At 49.2% G+C, this 15484-nt stretch overlaps 1 protein-coding gene across 1 annotated transcript in view; it reads right to left on the bottom strand.

The window, feature by feature from the left end:
* Nucleotides 1-81: 81 nt before the first annotated feature.
* The window catches only part of COL11A2 (collagen type XI alpha 2 chain), a 97592-nt gene continuing 82189 nt past the window's right edge, over nucleotides 82-15484 (bottom strand). The window contains exons 56-67 of the mRNA XM_083600295.1: nucleotides 14267-14374; nucleotides 12981-13034; nucleotides 12758-12811; nucleotides 11796-11903; nucleotides 11029-11082; nucleotides 10287-10322; nucleotides 10120-10173; nucleotides 8474-8741; nucleotides 7516-7628; nucleotides 7194-7262; nucleotides 5202-5444; nucleotides 82-3358 (exon numbers count right to left, since the gene is read on the bottom strand). Coding sequence (XP_083456421.1) covers nucleotides 3212-3358; nucleotides 5202-5444; nucleotides 7194-7262; nucleotides 7516-7628; nucleotides 8474-8741; nucleotides 10120-10173; nucleotides 10287-10322; nucleotides 11029-11082; nucleotides 11796-11903; nucleotides 12758-12811; nucleotides 12981-13034; nucleotides 14267-14374 — 1308 coding nt within the window. The 3' untranslated portion in view covers nucleotides 82-3211. The remainder of the gene's footprint in view (nucleotides 3359-5201; nucleotides 5445-7193; nucleotides 7263-7515; nucleotides 7629-8473; nucleotides 8742-10119; nucleotides 10174-10286; nucleotides 10323-11028; nucleotides 11083-11795; nucleotides 11904-12757; nucleotides 12812-12980; nucleotides 13035-14266; nucleotides 14375-15484) is intronic.

The following is a 15484-nucleotide window of genomic DNA, read 5'->3' as shown; positions in this document are numbered from 1 at the left end:
AGGAGGAAAAAAAGGGAGCAGGGAAGTTTATTTCTGTGCAAGAGAATCACAGCGCTGGAAGGGGGCCTGGGGGTCCTCTATCCCAACCCCGAAAGAACGAGAGAGGGGAGGCGTGTTTGTGTGAGGAGGATGAGGACACGATAGGCTCCTGGATCAGGCCCATGCAGTTCAGCCTCCTGCTCTCGCAGTAACCAATAGAAAAAAGACAGTCACAAAACTGAGAAATTGCACAAAACAAATTAAACACCGTGAAAATCCCTGAAACGAGAAGTAATCGACTAGAAATATTATCTTGTGGAAATAAACTAAATAATAAAAATCAAAAAGATTAAGGAAAAAATTAAAAAAACCTAAGAATTGAACAAAGCCTTAACGGGGTGCCGGCTACAAACCTTGTTTCACTGAACTATTCGGTTTCCTCAGAAGGAAATAGAAAAATCACAAACTTTAAATGACCAAAATTCAAAAAAAGGGGTAGAAACCCCCAGAATTCCGAAGTGTTATAAGCCTAGCTCGACCGAGATAAAGCAAAGCGCAGTAATAAAGGATTAAGGACTCAAAAGTACAGTTTCTAATACTGAATTTATAAAAAAGGGGTTTGAAAACCTAAATGGCAAGTTTTAGACAAAGCCCAGCTTGAAGAAAGCAAAGCGCAGTAATAAAGAGTTGAGGACTCAAGTGTGAAAATTCTAGTGCTGCTTTTACAAAAAGGTTTAAAAACCTAAATGGCACAAATTCAAAGAAAGGAATACAAGACGAGCTGTTTTAGATTTTAAACAAACTCAAGAACAGGGCTGAAACGCTCCCATGGTCTGGATGTTACTGCTGATGTTAAAGACTGATCTTTTTGATTTGTATTATTTAGTTTATTGCCACAAGATAATATTTCTAGTCGATTACTTCTCATTTCAGGGATTTTCACGGTATTTGTTTTGTACAGCTCCTGCTCTCACAGTGGCCAACCAGACCCCTGCGATCTGCCCTGAGATCGTGTGATAAAATAAATTTCTATTGTGGGAAGCCAGCAAGCAGGATTCGAAAACAAGAGCCCTCTCCCCCTGCTGTGGTTTCCAGTAACCGATATTCGGAAGCATTTGCTGCCTCTGCTGGGGCTCTTAGCCACCCAAGTTGGTCACTTCGCCTTGTGGCATGAGGTTCCGCAGGTTAACAGTGCCTAAGTCCTTTTTATCTGTCCTGAATCTCCCAGTCTTCAGCTTCCTTGCTTGCCCACTGGTTCGCTGGATCCAGAGGCTGGTTGTTGTGGAGCGTTAGGAATCAAGGCCCCCCGCCCCACAGAGACCCCTGGGGGGGCGCCTCCCTCAAACCCCCTGCAGAAGGCTTTAGTTGACTCTCAACCGGGAGGCTGCATTATTTGCACACTGGGGTGTACGAAAGCGAAACTCCAACGGGCGGGCAAAGGCAAGGAAATAATAACAGAGCCAAAGAAAGCAGCAAAATTATAGATGATCTATTAGGCACCATACAATTTCCACAATTAATTACAAAACATTACACGGTTGGGTCGCCTGCTTCCAGCACCAGGGGGCAGCCCCTCGCTTGCTTTTTAAGAAAACAAAAAAGCCAAGGAGGAGCTTTTGTGTGGAGGGGGGGGGGGAACCCCTTTCAAGAGAGAAGGGGTGAAAAAAAAACTTTGCAGGCGGCCGAGAGAAAATAAATTTATTTTTAAAAACTTCCCGAGCACCAAAAACTGGGTGTGAAACTCGCCTTTTTCCATCTTCCGTAAAAATAAAAAGGCAGCAGGAGATGAAAATAGTCTCTTTTTCTTATATCCACTCCTTTAAATAATATAATTAATTTATTTAATTTTTTCTCTTTATAAAAAAACAAAAAACAAAACACACAGTTTTCCTTTCTGGTCTTTGGAGCTGCTCTGGGGGCAAGGGGATGTTGGGGAGGCAAAAAACGCTTCTTAGAAGCACGCAGAACATGGGGGAGGGGCTTGAAAGTTTAGCAAGGGGGAGGGGAGGGGGGCTGAATTCCTGGCTGAATTCCTGGCACACTAATTTGTGCAAAAAGAGGGATCCTTCTCCCAGGGGCAGTCTAGTTTTAGAATCATTAAAAAAGAAAGTTAAGATATGTTTGGGGCAATGGTGGCTAGGGTGGAGATAACCAGGGTTTGGGGGAGACTCCATTGGGAAGTCAGAGGACCCCTCTCTGCTCTTGGTCTCTGAACTGGGGGGGGGGGCTTTTGTACCATGTTTGCCCCCACCCAGCGTCATTTAGCCCTTCTGGTTTCAGCAGTGCCTATTCAATCACCTTTGCCACCTTGTAATGGGAGCTTGAGTTCATCTTGCTTGGTTCGCGTGCTCTGTGCATTAGGATAGAGACAAGCAAAGTTGTTCACTCCAGCTGCCTCTTTCCAGCCCACAGGCAGGTTCCTGTAGTATCTGCCCCCCCCATTTCCTCCTGTAAATGTGGGGCTTAATTGGTGCTGCCCGTTAGGGGGTGAGGGGATTGCCCTAGAGAGCCAGGAAAAGGCTTGTGGCTTCCCTTTTGCAAAAAACACCTTTTGGAGAGCTGGGACAGGGGGGGTGGGTGAGGCCTTAAAACGGGTGCAAGGGCCAGCAGAGGGTGGGAGTGGCCATTAGGGGTGGGGGCAAAGGGTCCCTGTTCTGGAGTGGGCAAGGGTCACGGGGGGAAATGCAGCAAGTGGATTTGGGACTGGGGAGTTACAACTGGAAAATTCTGCAGATTATTGTTGATTATGTCCCCCCCCCCCAATCGCTTCCTCCCCAAGAACCCCTTGGGAATAGGGAAAGGGATGCTTTAGTGCTTTGGGGGAGGAGGGGGACAGACAGCCGCAAGGTCAGGCACGGGGTGGGGCTAGAGTAGTGGGTTCGGCGGGAAAAGAGCTACAGTGGGGAGGCATCCCTGTGTGTTTGGGGAGGGGGCTTTGTTTCGTAACCCGCTACTCGTGGAGGAGAGGTGGGGAGGAGGAATGGCGATAAAATATCATCTGGCTTGTCCCAAACGGTCCACTTCTCTTTGGTCTGCATTGGTGCCCCGGACCCCTGATGCTCCTCGGTCTCCCATTGGTTGGCGGCGGATCCACTGTGTCTTGAGGGGGGGCGTGGAGAGAGGCCGGATCCTGTTCCGTCACTGCTGGTGGGGTGGGGGGTTCCTCCGGAGACCAAGGGCAAACGGGGTCGGGGGGTGGGCTCAGTGAAGTGCGCAGGGTGTTCCCGCCGCCTTAGCCTCGGAAGCAGACCGGCCCCACCTCGAACCCGAACCTCTGGCCGGGCTCCCCAAAGTCCGCCACGCGAACGTCCGTCAAAGGCAGCTGCTCCACCTGGGGGGTGTGGACCTCCAGGACGGTCTTGTCCGATCCTTTCCGTGTCTGCGAGAAAGAGGAGATGGCGTGAGAATGTGAGGGCAAACCTGGCCAACGTGGTGGGAAACCCGCATGCGGGATCCGAGTGCGAGAAGAACTTTTCCTCTGGCGTTCAGAACATTGCTGTGAGACGAAGACCTTTAGAGGCCCTACGCGCCTAAAAGGTTTTGGTGCCCCGTATATATGCAATTCAAAATATAAACAATGGTAAACCGTAACAGAAAATTATATTTCGGGGAACGAAACCTACAGTCTTATTGTCTATTTCCACTTCATTTATATTTGAAAGGGGGGGGGACCTCCTTTTTCTAATGGCAAAGTCTTTGACCAAGATCAAATCCATCCATTTTCTTTACACAGTTAAACTAAGTAGTTTTAATTGAGTTTTCAACAAATGTACAATTTATCGCTACTGCTTTGAATTTTGTTGCATTATTATCTTAGAGGGTCATGGAAACTGCTTTTCTGAATTACCATATTTTTCGCTCCATAAGATGCACTTTTCCCCTCCTAAAAAGTAAGGGGAAATATGTGTGCGTCTTATGGAGCAAATGCAGGCGGGAGGCAGGCGGGAAAATCCCCCAAGAGCCGCACACACACTCCGTGTGGTTCTTGCGGGCTTTTCCCCAGGAGGGAGAAGGGACTGACTGGCCGTGTCAGTCCCTTCTGCTTCCTTCTAGAAAAGCCCACAGGAGCTGCGCACCCTTTAAAGAGCGCGCGGCTCTTGCTGCCTTCTGTGGGAGGTGGGGGAAGGGACAGAAGGCAGCCCCTCAGTCCCTTCCCCCACCTCCTGGAAAAGCCCCCAAGAGCCGCACTCCCTTTCACAAGCCGCGTGGAGAATGTGTGTGGCTCTGGGGGGCTTTCCCCTCCTGGGGAAAAGCCTGCAAGCGCCGCACCCACGCTCCACGCGGCTCGTGAAAGGGAGCGCTGAGCAGAGCCTGGGATGCATACAGGCTATGCTCAGCGCTCCCTTTAAAGAATATTTTTTTCTTGCATTCCACTTCTAAAAACTAGGTGCGTCTTATGGTCAGGTGCGTCTTATGGAGCAAAAAATACGGTATGTTGTTTTGGGTGGAGTGTAAGTTCATTGAACCAGGGGGGCAGGGCCCCCCAGGAAAAGTTGGGGAACCGCTGATCTAGCAGAGCAGTCATTGTTTTGTTTGTGATTGCTTTACTGATGATTTGTTAAGTATTCCATACGATTTATGCTGTATCCGTGACGTTCCATTATGTCATTTTTATCTTTTGCTTGTAAGCCGCTTAGGGATTTATTTGAAGAAAAAGCAGCATAGAAATAGAATTGGAAAAAAAAAAAAAAAACCAACAACCCAAAAACCTGCTTTAGAATCACAGAGTTGGATGGGTCCCGGGGGTCATCCAGCCCAACCCCGTGCCATGACCAGAATTTCTACTACAGCATCCATGACAAATGACTCTTTAAAAAAAAAGGAGCTGGACTTTTCATGGTTTGGAGATCCCTGCTGTCGGATAGCCTCCCCACAAGAATGATGCTCGGTAAAGGCCGGGCATCGATTCAGCTCTGCGAAAGCTTCAAATTCCCCTCAAATTCCCGTAAAGTGACCCCCACCAGCCCACTCTGTCATAAGGACTACTGGATCAGGCCAATGGCCCACCTAGACCACCATCCCCTTCTCAAATGCCCCCAATGAATCTGGGTAGACTGCCTCTGTCCCTGGAGGCTCCATTGGGCGTACAAAGAGCCCCCCGGCTCAGCTGCGCAAAGGGGCCCGTCTGACCCGGCCTCCTGTCCTCACAGCGTGGCCCCTGTGTGCCCCCCGCCCAGGGAACCCGGCTCCCGCCCGACGCCACCCCTGCTGGGAGGACTCACCGCGCAGCCGTCCCGCAGGGCCTTGACATAGGGGCTGCTGTCGTAGCTCAGCTCATCCTCGTTGGCGCCCTGGAAGCGGAGGGCACGCTGGTAGCCCCCGGGGGCCGGCTCCCCGCGGCTGTGCCAGGCGGCCGAACGCTGGCAGTGGTAGGTGAAGTTCTGCCGGGCCGAGACGCTCAGAAGGCGCAGGAAGGTGAGCTGTACGATGCCCAGGGGGTTGCCGTCGGCGTCCGAGTAGGAGAACTGGCAAGGGGGAGAAAAGTGTTAGGATATAGTTCCGTTCCACCTTAAAAGGGAACAGGCATGACTGTTGTGTGTCACGTGCCTGTTTACTTCCAGCTCAGTCTGCTGGGAACTTCCGTTGTGTGTTGCTTCTGCTATGTCGCAGTTTGCTGGACACGAAGGGAAGCAGACATGTTTTTTCCTTTGTTCCTGAACTATGCTGAATAAATGCTGTAAATATGCTTACACATGGCTCTCTCCGCCACTTCTGCTGTGAGAAGATTTATTCACTCTGCTGATACAGCATGCACAGGTCTCTAAACGTATCTGAGGCTCGTGTCGCTGATTGATGCTGTTCCAAGGGAGATTGGCGATTGCCCGGCTGCCGGCCGGTGGCTGGAGCCAGCTGGGGGCCTGCCTGATGCCCCCGTCTCCCCGGCAATATTCCAGTAACGGTATCCCAACAAAAAGGAGTCAGGGCTAGACTGCTGCAACATACTCTGCCTGGGGCTGCCCTTTTGCTCCTCGTCTCTGCTGTATTCAATAAACACACAAAACGTAACCAGCTGTACGTTTGAAAAAATAATATATACTCTTTATTACATTGAATTGTAGATTTCAACAAAAGCAGCTCATAAAGTTCAACAAGAAAAGTAGAAGACCCAGTGGATCCGTTCATTCTCTAATCAGTTTATGCATAAGGTCCTTATATGTGAAAGTGTCTATTCCACCTGTCTGTTCATAGAGTCCAACAGCCCACAACTTTACTACCACTGATGAAGCCCAAGACGGCAAAACAAGGCTAATATTCCAGAAATCCTTGTCTTAGACTCTGTGAAAGGATTCTGTGGAATTGCAACAACCTTTCGTGTGGAACAGACACTTTCACATCTATGGACCTTATGCATAAACTGATTAGAGAATGAACGGATCCACTGGGTCTTCTACTTTTTCCGTTGAACTTGATGAGCTGCTTTTGTTGAAACCTACAATTCAATACAATGACTAGTATATATTATTTTTTCAAACGTACAGCCGGTTACGTCTTCTGTGTTTATTGAACATGTTTCAGGTAACCAGAGGTTTGTTGTTCTTTTACCCAGTCTCTGCTGGGCGGAGGTTTGGAGGAGGGCTGGTGGGGGTGTTGCAGACAGGCTAGGACAGGGGTCAGCAAGGTTGACCTCGCCTGGGCTGGTTCACTCCAGCAGAGATCCCACCATGGGCCAGAATGTGCGCATGCGTGAGCGCGCATGCCCGCGATTTCCAGCGTCTGTGTCTGCGCAGACGCGATTTCCGGCGCCACAGAAGCGAGTCCCTCTTCTCTCAGCCTAGCCTACCTCTGTACTGGTGTTATATACCATCTATACATCATTTTCATTTAATTTCCTTTCCAAAGAGAGCAATCTGTAAATTTTAAATCTGTTTTCCACAATTTTTCCCAATCTTCAAATAATATGTTATGACCTATATCTTTGTGCCCATTTTATCATGACTGAATTCACCTCCTCATCTTTAGTTTCCTATTCTAGCAGAATACTATACGCACCCTTCAGCAACTTCACTTTCCCTTCTATGACTTCCTTTTGAAATCTAGAAGTAGTGTAACTAAATCCTTTCTTGTTATCATCTTCTTCTTCTTCTTCTTCTTCTTCTTCTTCTTCTTATTATTATTATTATTATTATTATTCCTTTCGGTCTGCAGAGCCCCAGAGGCGCTGAGGGGGTCACTATGCAGCATGTAAATAACCCCCCGTATCACAATTCTCTCACCTTCCTGCCTTTCTGGAATTGGCTGAACCAGGTTTGAGGTTTCTCTTTCTCCCACGTCGACATTTTCACCTGGGAAAAGGAGAGAGAGAGGGAAATATACTGGAATGCAACCTTCATTTGTAAAGAATAAGAATAAGAACGGCAGCAGCCATCATTTCGGAATAGGCTTTCCGTCACGTGAACATCGCAGTCGGTCCAGTTGCGCATCAATTAAATCAACATCTGGAGGGCAGAGATTCAAAGAATCGCAGAATGGGAAGGGACCCCCAGAGGTCATCGAGTCCATCCGTCCCCCCGGCAGATCTAATCCCATTTCTCTTACCTCTCGAATCTCCTGGCTGGGGAAGACGCAGGTCTCTCCGCCGGCCGTGAAATTACAGTAGACCTTGAAGGAATCTCGTGAGCAGCCCTGGTTGGGGTCGATCCAGTATTCGCCTGGATATTATTATTTTGGGGGGTGGGGAGAAAAGGGGAAAAGGACATCAGAAAAGCTTGCAGCAGCAGTTGGGTCAGGCCATAGGGGCCCCCATCTAATTCTGACAGTGGCCAAAGAACAAGGAATAGAGATATGCTACCTCTGGGTCTGGATGTTACCTTAAAGCAAAGGATTCCTCACGGCTGCACAACTTTTTCTGAATGCTGCACGGAAAAGCACATGAACCTGACCTTTGGAGAATTTGTAAGTAAACCAATTTTTAGGTTACCCAATTCATGGTCTCTTTCTATGCTTAGGGAAGAGGGGAACTTTGAAAGGAACTTGGAAGGGGTGTAATGGCCTGTATTTCCACACTGAACCACTGCACGTTTTGAGATTTTAAATCCCTGCTGGGGTTTTCTCATCATCTTTGCCTCCAGGAATTCCCCTTTTCTATCTTTGCTGCCCACCTTGCATCAACAAGGCTAGGAATCCTGGGCTGCCTTCATCCCAAAGGATGCAGCTGGGCTCACTTATGCAAGTTACCCGAGGCTCTTTGTCCTGCCTCCTTGCGAGACAGGAATCGCACCTCCCAGCTGCCGCTTTGGTGGCTCGGGCAGGATGGGCCGGGAAGCCTCACCCAGTGGCTTCTGTGACTCCTTGCAATGGCCTTGCCCACCTGTAGACATTGGACTACAACTCCCAACATCCCTTGCGCTTGTTGGGAGCGCATGGGAGTTGCAGAAGAACTCAAGCGTGGCTGGACAACCACCACCCTGACCCAGCCAGATGGGCGGGGTGTAAAGAATAAAATTACTATTATTATTACTCCTGTCTTCCAGGGGACCCTGAGCCCCCAACCCACCATCAGGCAGGTCCGGGTGGCAGAGCAGCAGGTCCTGGCAGGTTCGCCCGGGGCTTTCCTGGGTGCCCAGGGGCTTCCTCATCTGCTCAATCTCCTGCCGCAGGGAGTTGAGGGAACCGTAGATCTCCTCCATGCCCTCCGAGGGCGCCTGGCCTGCCCCGTCCGACGGCGGCTGATCCTCGGCCACCAGCTGGCTGCCGTCCACTGAACGCTTGTTCTTCTTGGGCCGCTGGATGGGCAGCGGCTGGATCACCTCTCTGGGGAGTCCCTGGCCGGGAGAACGTGAGAACCACCCGTCAGAATTCGAACTCAAGAGCCCTCTCTCCCCTCCTGCGGTTGGTTTCCGGCAGCCGCCATTCAGGCCACGTTCCCCTTTGAGTCAAGAGCACGGCCGTGAATTTGCCCAATCCTCTCAGTGTGGGATGTGAAACACAAGAGCAGTCAAGTACAACATTCCTAGAGTGAACATGTTCACACATGGGGAGGAATGTTTGTCCAGCCAGCAGGTCAACTTCCTGTTTCCTTCTGGGCTGGGACAGACTTCCTCTGCATGGGACTAGAGGTGGGCGTGGCCTCACCTGTGCAGGTAAACGACAAAAGCACAAAACCATCTCTCTTTTTTTGACGACATGCATCAAAGAAGCAACGTCTGCTTAGTCAAAGATGCTCTCTTGGCCTTCAGCCAAGAGAGGGCAAAGGGACTGTCTTCTTATGGAATAGTTTCCAAGTGTATGTTACTTTTCTAAGCTAAGTCTGCCTTCTGGGATCCTATTGTGAACAGAATGATGTGTGAGTAAACCTTTTTATACTTTTATAGAAGACTGTGTCGTGTCTTCTCTTTTATGAGGGAATAAGGGGGAAATACCAGAACAGTTATTATAGAGGCTTTAGCGAGCCTGAGCAAACGCATCTGCTGTAAGTTTAAAAATGGGGAATGTTACTCTGCTAAAATTCCAACACAAGTTGGAAAGGCTATAATCGAACAATATATCCTCTCCTGTATCCCTGAACATTCCCACACCCAGTAATAATAATAATAATAATAATTTATTATTTGTACCCCGTCCATCTGGCTGGGTTTCCCCAGCCACTCTGGGCGGGTTCCAACAAAGATTAAAGATACATTAAAATGTCACACATTAAAAACTTCCCTGGTGGCAAGGAGTTCCACAGTCTAACTCTGGAGAGGGGCTTCCTTTCGGCTCACCTGAGGAAGGCAGAGGGCAGCCGTGTGGGAGGCTGGGTGGGGAAATCCCAGTTACCAGAACCCAATCCAACATGTCCACTGCTCTTATTATTACCACAGAATCACAGGTTTGGAAGGGACCCCCAGGGTCATCTAGTCCAACCCATCTTCTGCCCAACATGGGACTCAAACCCACAACCCTGGGATTAAGAGTATCGAGCGCTACTGCCTGAATATTTACCATGAATATAAATTTTTAAAAACAACAACAACAACACAGTTTCCTAGAGCATTCAAGTCAGGAGGGTTTCGCTTTCCCAGCTGGAGGAGCAGACCTTGGGGTGTGGGGAGAATCACAGAATCATAGAGTTGGAAGAGACCACAAGGGCCATCGAGTCCAACCCCCTGCCAAGCAGGAAACACCATCAGAGGAAGCAGGGAATGTGTGGGGTTTTCTTACCGGCCGTCCAGGGGGACCAGGGACTCCGCGCTGACCTTTGGGTCCCGCTTGACCCTAGAAAAGGAAGTTGGCGATGTCAGTGGCACGCGAGGGAAAGAGGGGCACGCCCTCGCCCCGCCTCTCCCCCCAAGCGGGTGGGGGGGCTCAATGTGTGGGGAGGCTCTTACCGTGGCTCCTTTAGGACCTGGGGGGCCGCCTGGACCCTGAGGAAGAGAGGAGGAAATGATATATAATGAAACAAAAAGGATATTCAAAATAACCTTTGTAAAAAATACCAGAAGCTTTCCTTTTAGGAATTATAGGGACAGAACTACCGAAACCGTATAGAAACTTATTCATGTACATGACTACTGTGGCAATAATAACAATAATAATAATTTTTTATTTATACCCCGCCCTTCCTGGTTCAAAAACCAGGTTCAGGGCGGCTAACAACAAATTTAAAACACTTTAAAATACTTAATTATAAAAGCAGCATAAAATACAATATAAAAACATGATTAACAATAAAAGTAAAAAATCAATTAGATATGTTACTTGCCCACAAAACGGAAAGAAGTCCCAGCAAAGGAAGAACGGATACAAAAACTTACAGAATATGCGGATGTGGCGGAACTTACCCCAAAAATAAGAAACCGATACAACTTTTTAATAAACCGAAACTTTTGAATAAAAGAGTGGAAATGGTTTATTGAATATTTACAGATTTGGTTAATTTGGATATGCAGAAGGTATTAGAAATAAATTTAAGGAGCCACAGAAAGAGAGGGAAGGAAGTCAAGTTTTGAAACATCAGAATGACTGAAAAAATTGTGAAATGTATAAATCTGAAAAGCATGGTTTTTTTAAAGGTGTTCGAAGGTGTCACACAGGGAGGGGGTGTGGGGAGGGCAAGGGGGGCTCACTTACGGGGAGACCAGGGGGTCCTGCGGGTCCGAGGGGGCCGGTTGGGCCAGGGATTCCCTGTGGGGGAAACAGAGAGAGAAAGGGTCAGTCGGGCAAGACCATGCCATCTTGGGAACCCAGGAGTCCTAACTGGCCCCCCACCGGTGCCTGCAACCTTCCCCCCATGCTATAGTGACAGAAGATCCCCCCCCCCCGGCTTCTCCCCCCCCCCATGTCCCCTCCCCTGCCCTTCTCTCCCTCTTTGTGGCGACCGGAATCGGCTTCACTAGAAGATTTTGGTCTTGTTTATTCGTTGAGAAACCTTTAAAGGCAATAAAACCTGCAGACAGGTAACAACGACAAATTATCTGCATTTTTATCCCTGTTCGTTTATCCACTGCCCACCCTTCACTCACCCTAAGGATACAGAATTTAAAAAATAAATCAAATTAAACAGCGAAAAGAAACAAGCGGTGGTGCAAAAGTGTTCCGAGGAAGACTCAAGTGGATGTCAATATCTCATAGGATGGAGGGTTGTTTCTCTGTGTAATCCTAGAGTTGGAAGGGGCCTCCGAGGGTCATCTAGTCCAACCCCCCACAGAGCAGAAATCCCAGCGAAAGAATCCTTGACAGGCAGGCAGACAACGTCCCCGGAATGGAGGCCTGGCCACAAATTCTCCTTCATCCTGTGTTGGTGTTTCCCTGATGGCTCAGGGATTAGGGTCCTCCATTTTTTGTTCTGGTTTTATTTGGATCCTGCCCACCCCACATCTCTGCCCCCAAACACTCACCGTTTCTCCTTTCTGCCCCGCGGTGCCTTGTGGGCCAGGCAGGCCTCGGTCTCCCTTCTCCCCTTGCTCTCCCGGGGGTCCGATCAGACCAATGAGACCAGGGTGTCCCTGTGGGGAGAGGAGGCACTTACTGGAGGGGGGGGAATGGACTGGACCACTTCACAAACCACTGAGGGTCTAGTCAATCTCTAGATCTCAAGTCACTTACGGTCTAGTCAATTTCTAGATCCCAAGTCACTGAGGGTCTAGTCAATCTCTAGATCTCAAGTCACTTACGGTCTAGTCAATTTCTAGATCCCAAGTCACTGAGGGTCTAGTCAATCTCTAGATCCCAAGTCACGGTCTAGTCAATTTCTAGATCCCAAGTCACTGAGGGTCTAGTCAATCTCTAGATCTCAAGTCACTGAGGGTCTAGTCAATCTCTAGATCCCAAGTCACTTAGAGTCTACTCCATTTCCAGATAGCATGCAACCTGCAGCCTGGTCCATTTTTGAGGATCCCAAGCGACTTACGGTCCAGCCAATTTCCGCATCACAAGCAACTTATGGTCTAGTTAATTTCCAGCTTGCAATCGAATTATGGTATAGTCAGTTTCTGGCTTGCAAGCGATTTATGACTTCATCCGTTTCCAGTTTGCAACCGACCTGCAATCTAGTTACTTTCCAGATCCCAAGCCACTTGTGGTCTAGTCAATTTCACTCCCCCAAGAGAAACCTGGAAAGCACCCATCTCAAGCTACATTTCTCCACAGATTAAACTGGGCCTGCATTTGTCCATTTTTGCCCATCGAACACCGAGAGGAAGCTTCCTAGCCAGAGGTCTCCCTGACCAACAGTCCCTTTTCTATTGGCTGAGTTTGACGTTCACCACTTAAGAGACCAAAGTGATGATGTGGCACGGACATCTTGGGGGCAAACAGAGAAGCAACTGCCCCCTATCTAAGGAGGGAACCCTCGCCTTACCTTCTCTCCTTTGGGTCCAGAGTCGCCTTTCAGCCCAGGCAAGCCAGGGGGGCCCTGCAGGAAGAACCGCAGAATAGTAGAGTCAGAAAAGAACCCAAAGGTCATCCAGCTCAACCCCCTGCAAGAGGCCCAACGGTTGGGACCATTAGCTCTCTCCCCATAGGCTGTCACACCACCCACCATCCCCACCCCCCTGGCCATGGAGGAGACCCCAGACACTCACCACTGGTCCCGGGGGCCCAGCCTGGCCGGTAGCTCCTGGCTTGCCCTGTGCCCCCTGGAAGAGACGGGGAGGGGGGCAAAAGCGTTCAGTCGGGGTGGGAAACTCAGTGCCCAAAGGCAGCCCTCTCTAGGTGGCCCTCGGTGGCCTCATGCAGCCCCACCCTTCAAAGTGCCCAGTGCCCCGCCCACTTTTGCTCTGGCCCCGCCCACCTGGCCCCCTCCCCTCCCTGCTGCAATGCATCCCCCCACCCATCTTCTTCAACTGCCGGAGAATCACAATGGCCGCTGCAGCAGGGTATCGGAACTTCTGGGTTTCGGTGGTTGCGCATGCGCAGAAGTGCTGAATCGCAACCGTGCATGTGCGTGCCGCTGCGGGTTGCGAGCGCTGCAGGTTGCAAACGTGCATCCCACACGGATCACGTTCACAACCTGAGCATCCACTGTACTCCCTTCTCTTTTTTATCCTGATTGAACATACTTTATTTATAGCCTTTAGAAGCAACCATGTGAAGCGCAGAGATTTCAACCACCTTCCATTCTGGTCTTTGCTTTATTTCAGGAAAATCAGAATCGATCCAACAACCAATGGATTATCCACTAGCATAAAAATACCCCGTAGACTAAGCATTGACTGTAACAGTCTCTATGGAGACCACCTTCAGCCATAATTTTGGCACCTCCATAATAATAATAATAATAATTTATTATTTATACCCCGCCCATCTGGCTGGGTTTCCCCAGCCGCTCTGGGCGGCTTCCAACCGAATATTAAAAACAATACAGCATTATTAAAAACAAAAACGAGATGGTTCTCGGGTCGGCTTTCCTGATAACCACAAAAACCTCCTCACAACCTGCCACCATGTTATTTTCTTTCCTCCTCCACCACTGCCTTCTTGAAGGTTGGACTTGGTCCAGCCAGAGCCCCGAACTCTGAGGGTCTGAGACCGTTTCCCGGGATCGGGACCCCTGCCCCAGGCCAACATCTCCCAGGAGTGAAAGGTGGGGGCCAAAGGTGGACAAACCACCCCAGAAGGAGAAGACATGTCCCCACCAGAGGTCCCACCCCTCCCCCGACACCCCATAGGCCCCCCACAAACTCTCCAGGGTCCTGCAACGGGACTTGGTTGGAAGACCACAAGATACCAATCCTGCCCCCTGGTGAGGGTCTTTGAGGCTCCCCTGGTGTCACACGAGGGGCCCCCAACTGAGCCCGACTTCCGTGGACACACACATGCACGCCCAGCCCCTCCCAGAGAACCCAGGCGTCCGGGTCGGTCTCCTTACCACTGATCCGGGGAGGCCCCTCAGTCCGTCCGTCCCTGGCTTCCCCGGGGGTCCCTGAGGGCCCACGGGCCCCGTCTTCCCTGGGGCTCCCAGCGCTCCTGGCTCTCCCTAGAGAGGGAAGGGGAAGAAGGTCACAGGGGGTTGGGCTGGATGACCCTCGGGGTCCCTTCTGACTTGACAAGTCCACAAAGCGGCCAATCCCCGCCCCTCACTTCTGTTTCAGAATATTTTTGCATTTGCCTAGACGCACAACCCAGTTGCTTTCCTTCTTGCTATTCCATGCTGCCGTTTCTACGGGAATATACGCTCGGTATTTATCACTCCTGTTATACCAAAATCTCCAAATGTGTCCGAACTTCAATATCTAAAACTCCTGGTAGAGGACAAGGATCTGGAGATCACGCTAAGGGTGGCCAAATTCTGTGTGACTGCCATAAAACTCAGGGAACAAGCCTTACTACCAAAATGACTAAGGTTTTAAATGACAATTTTAGGTTATATTTTAATGATCAAGATTTAATATAGATTTTTAACTGCCGCTATATCTGAATTGCCTCTGTTATACCCAATTGCAATTCAATGTATTCCTGTTGCGTTTTATGATTTCCCTGATATTGTAAGTGAGCAGGAACTGGTCTGTGACCGTAATAATAAAATTCATTCATTCACACAGTCTGGCAGCCCATTCTTACAGTGGCTGAACAGATCCCCCAAGTGGAAAACCAGCAAGCAGGATTTATTCTGTATTTTGTGGTTTTTATATTGCATTTTTATTTTGTGAACCGTCTTCAGATCTGTGGAGGAAGGGCGGCATACCAATTATTATTATTAACTGTAAGGAAGTAAGTAAGTAAGTAAGTAAATAGAGTAGTTCACAACTAAATAATACATTCCCCGAACAGCAGTATCAAAGAATCATAGAATCGTGCCATCGGAAGGGACCCTGAGGGTCATCTAGTCCAACCCCCGATTTCACAGTTCAGATTTTCCATCTTTTGATTTTCATCTGTTCTAATACGACTTATAAAAGGAAATGAAAATATTTACCAATAAAAAAACAAAAAAACCACCCCACCCAACAGTCCTTGAATTAAAATGTGGATGGGCGAGGTGTCCTACTTTATTGTAAGTGGGAAAGGGAATAAAGGGCTGGGTGGAGTTTTGGGGCTGCCAGTTCTGCATGAGCCCCAACAGTGAAATAAAAATAATAAGTTATTA

The sequence above is a fragment of the Podarcis filfolensis genome (assembly GCF_964270895.1).
Source record: "Podarcis filfolensis genome assembly, chromosome: 2".
Taxonomy (NCBI): domain Eukaryota; kingdom Metazoa; phylum Chordata; class Lepidosauria; order Squamata; family Lacertidae; genus Podarcis; species Podarcis filfolensis.
Note: the sequence above shows the minus strand (reverse complement) of the source record. Positions and strands in the feature narration are given on the sequence as shown.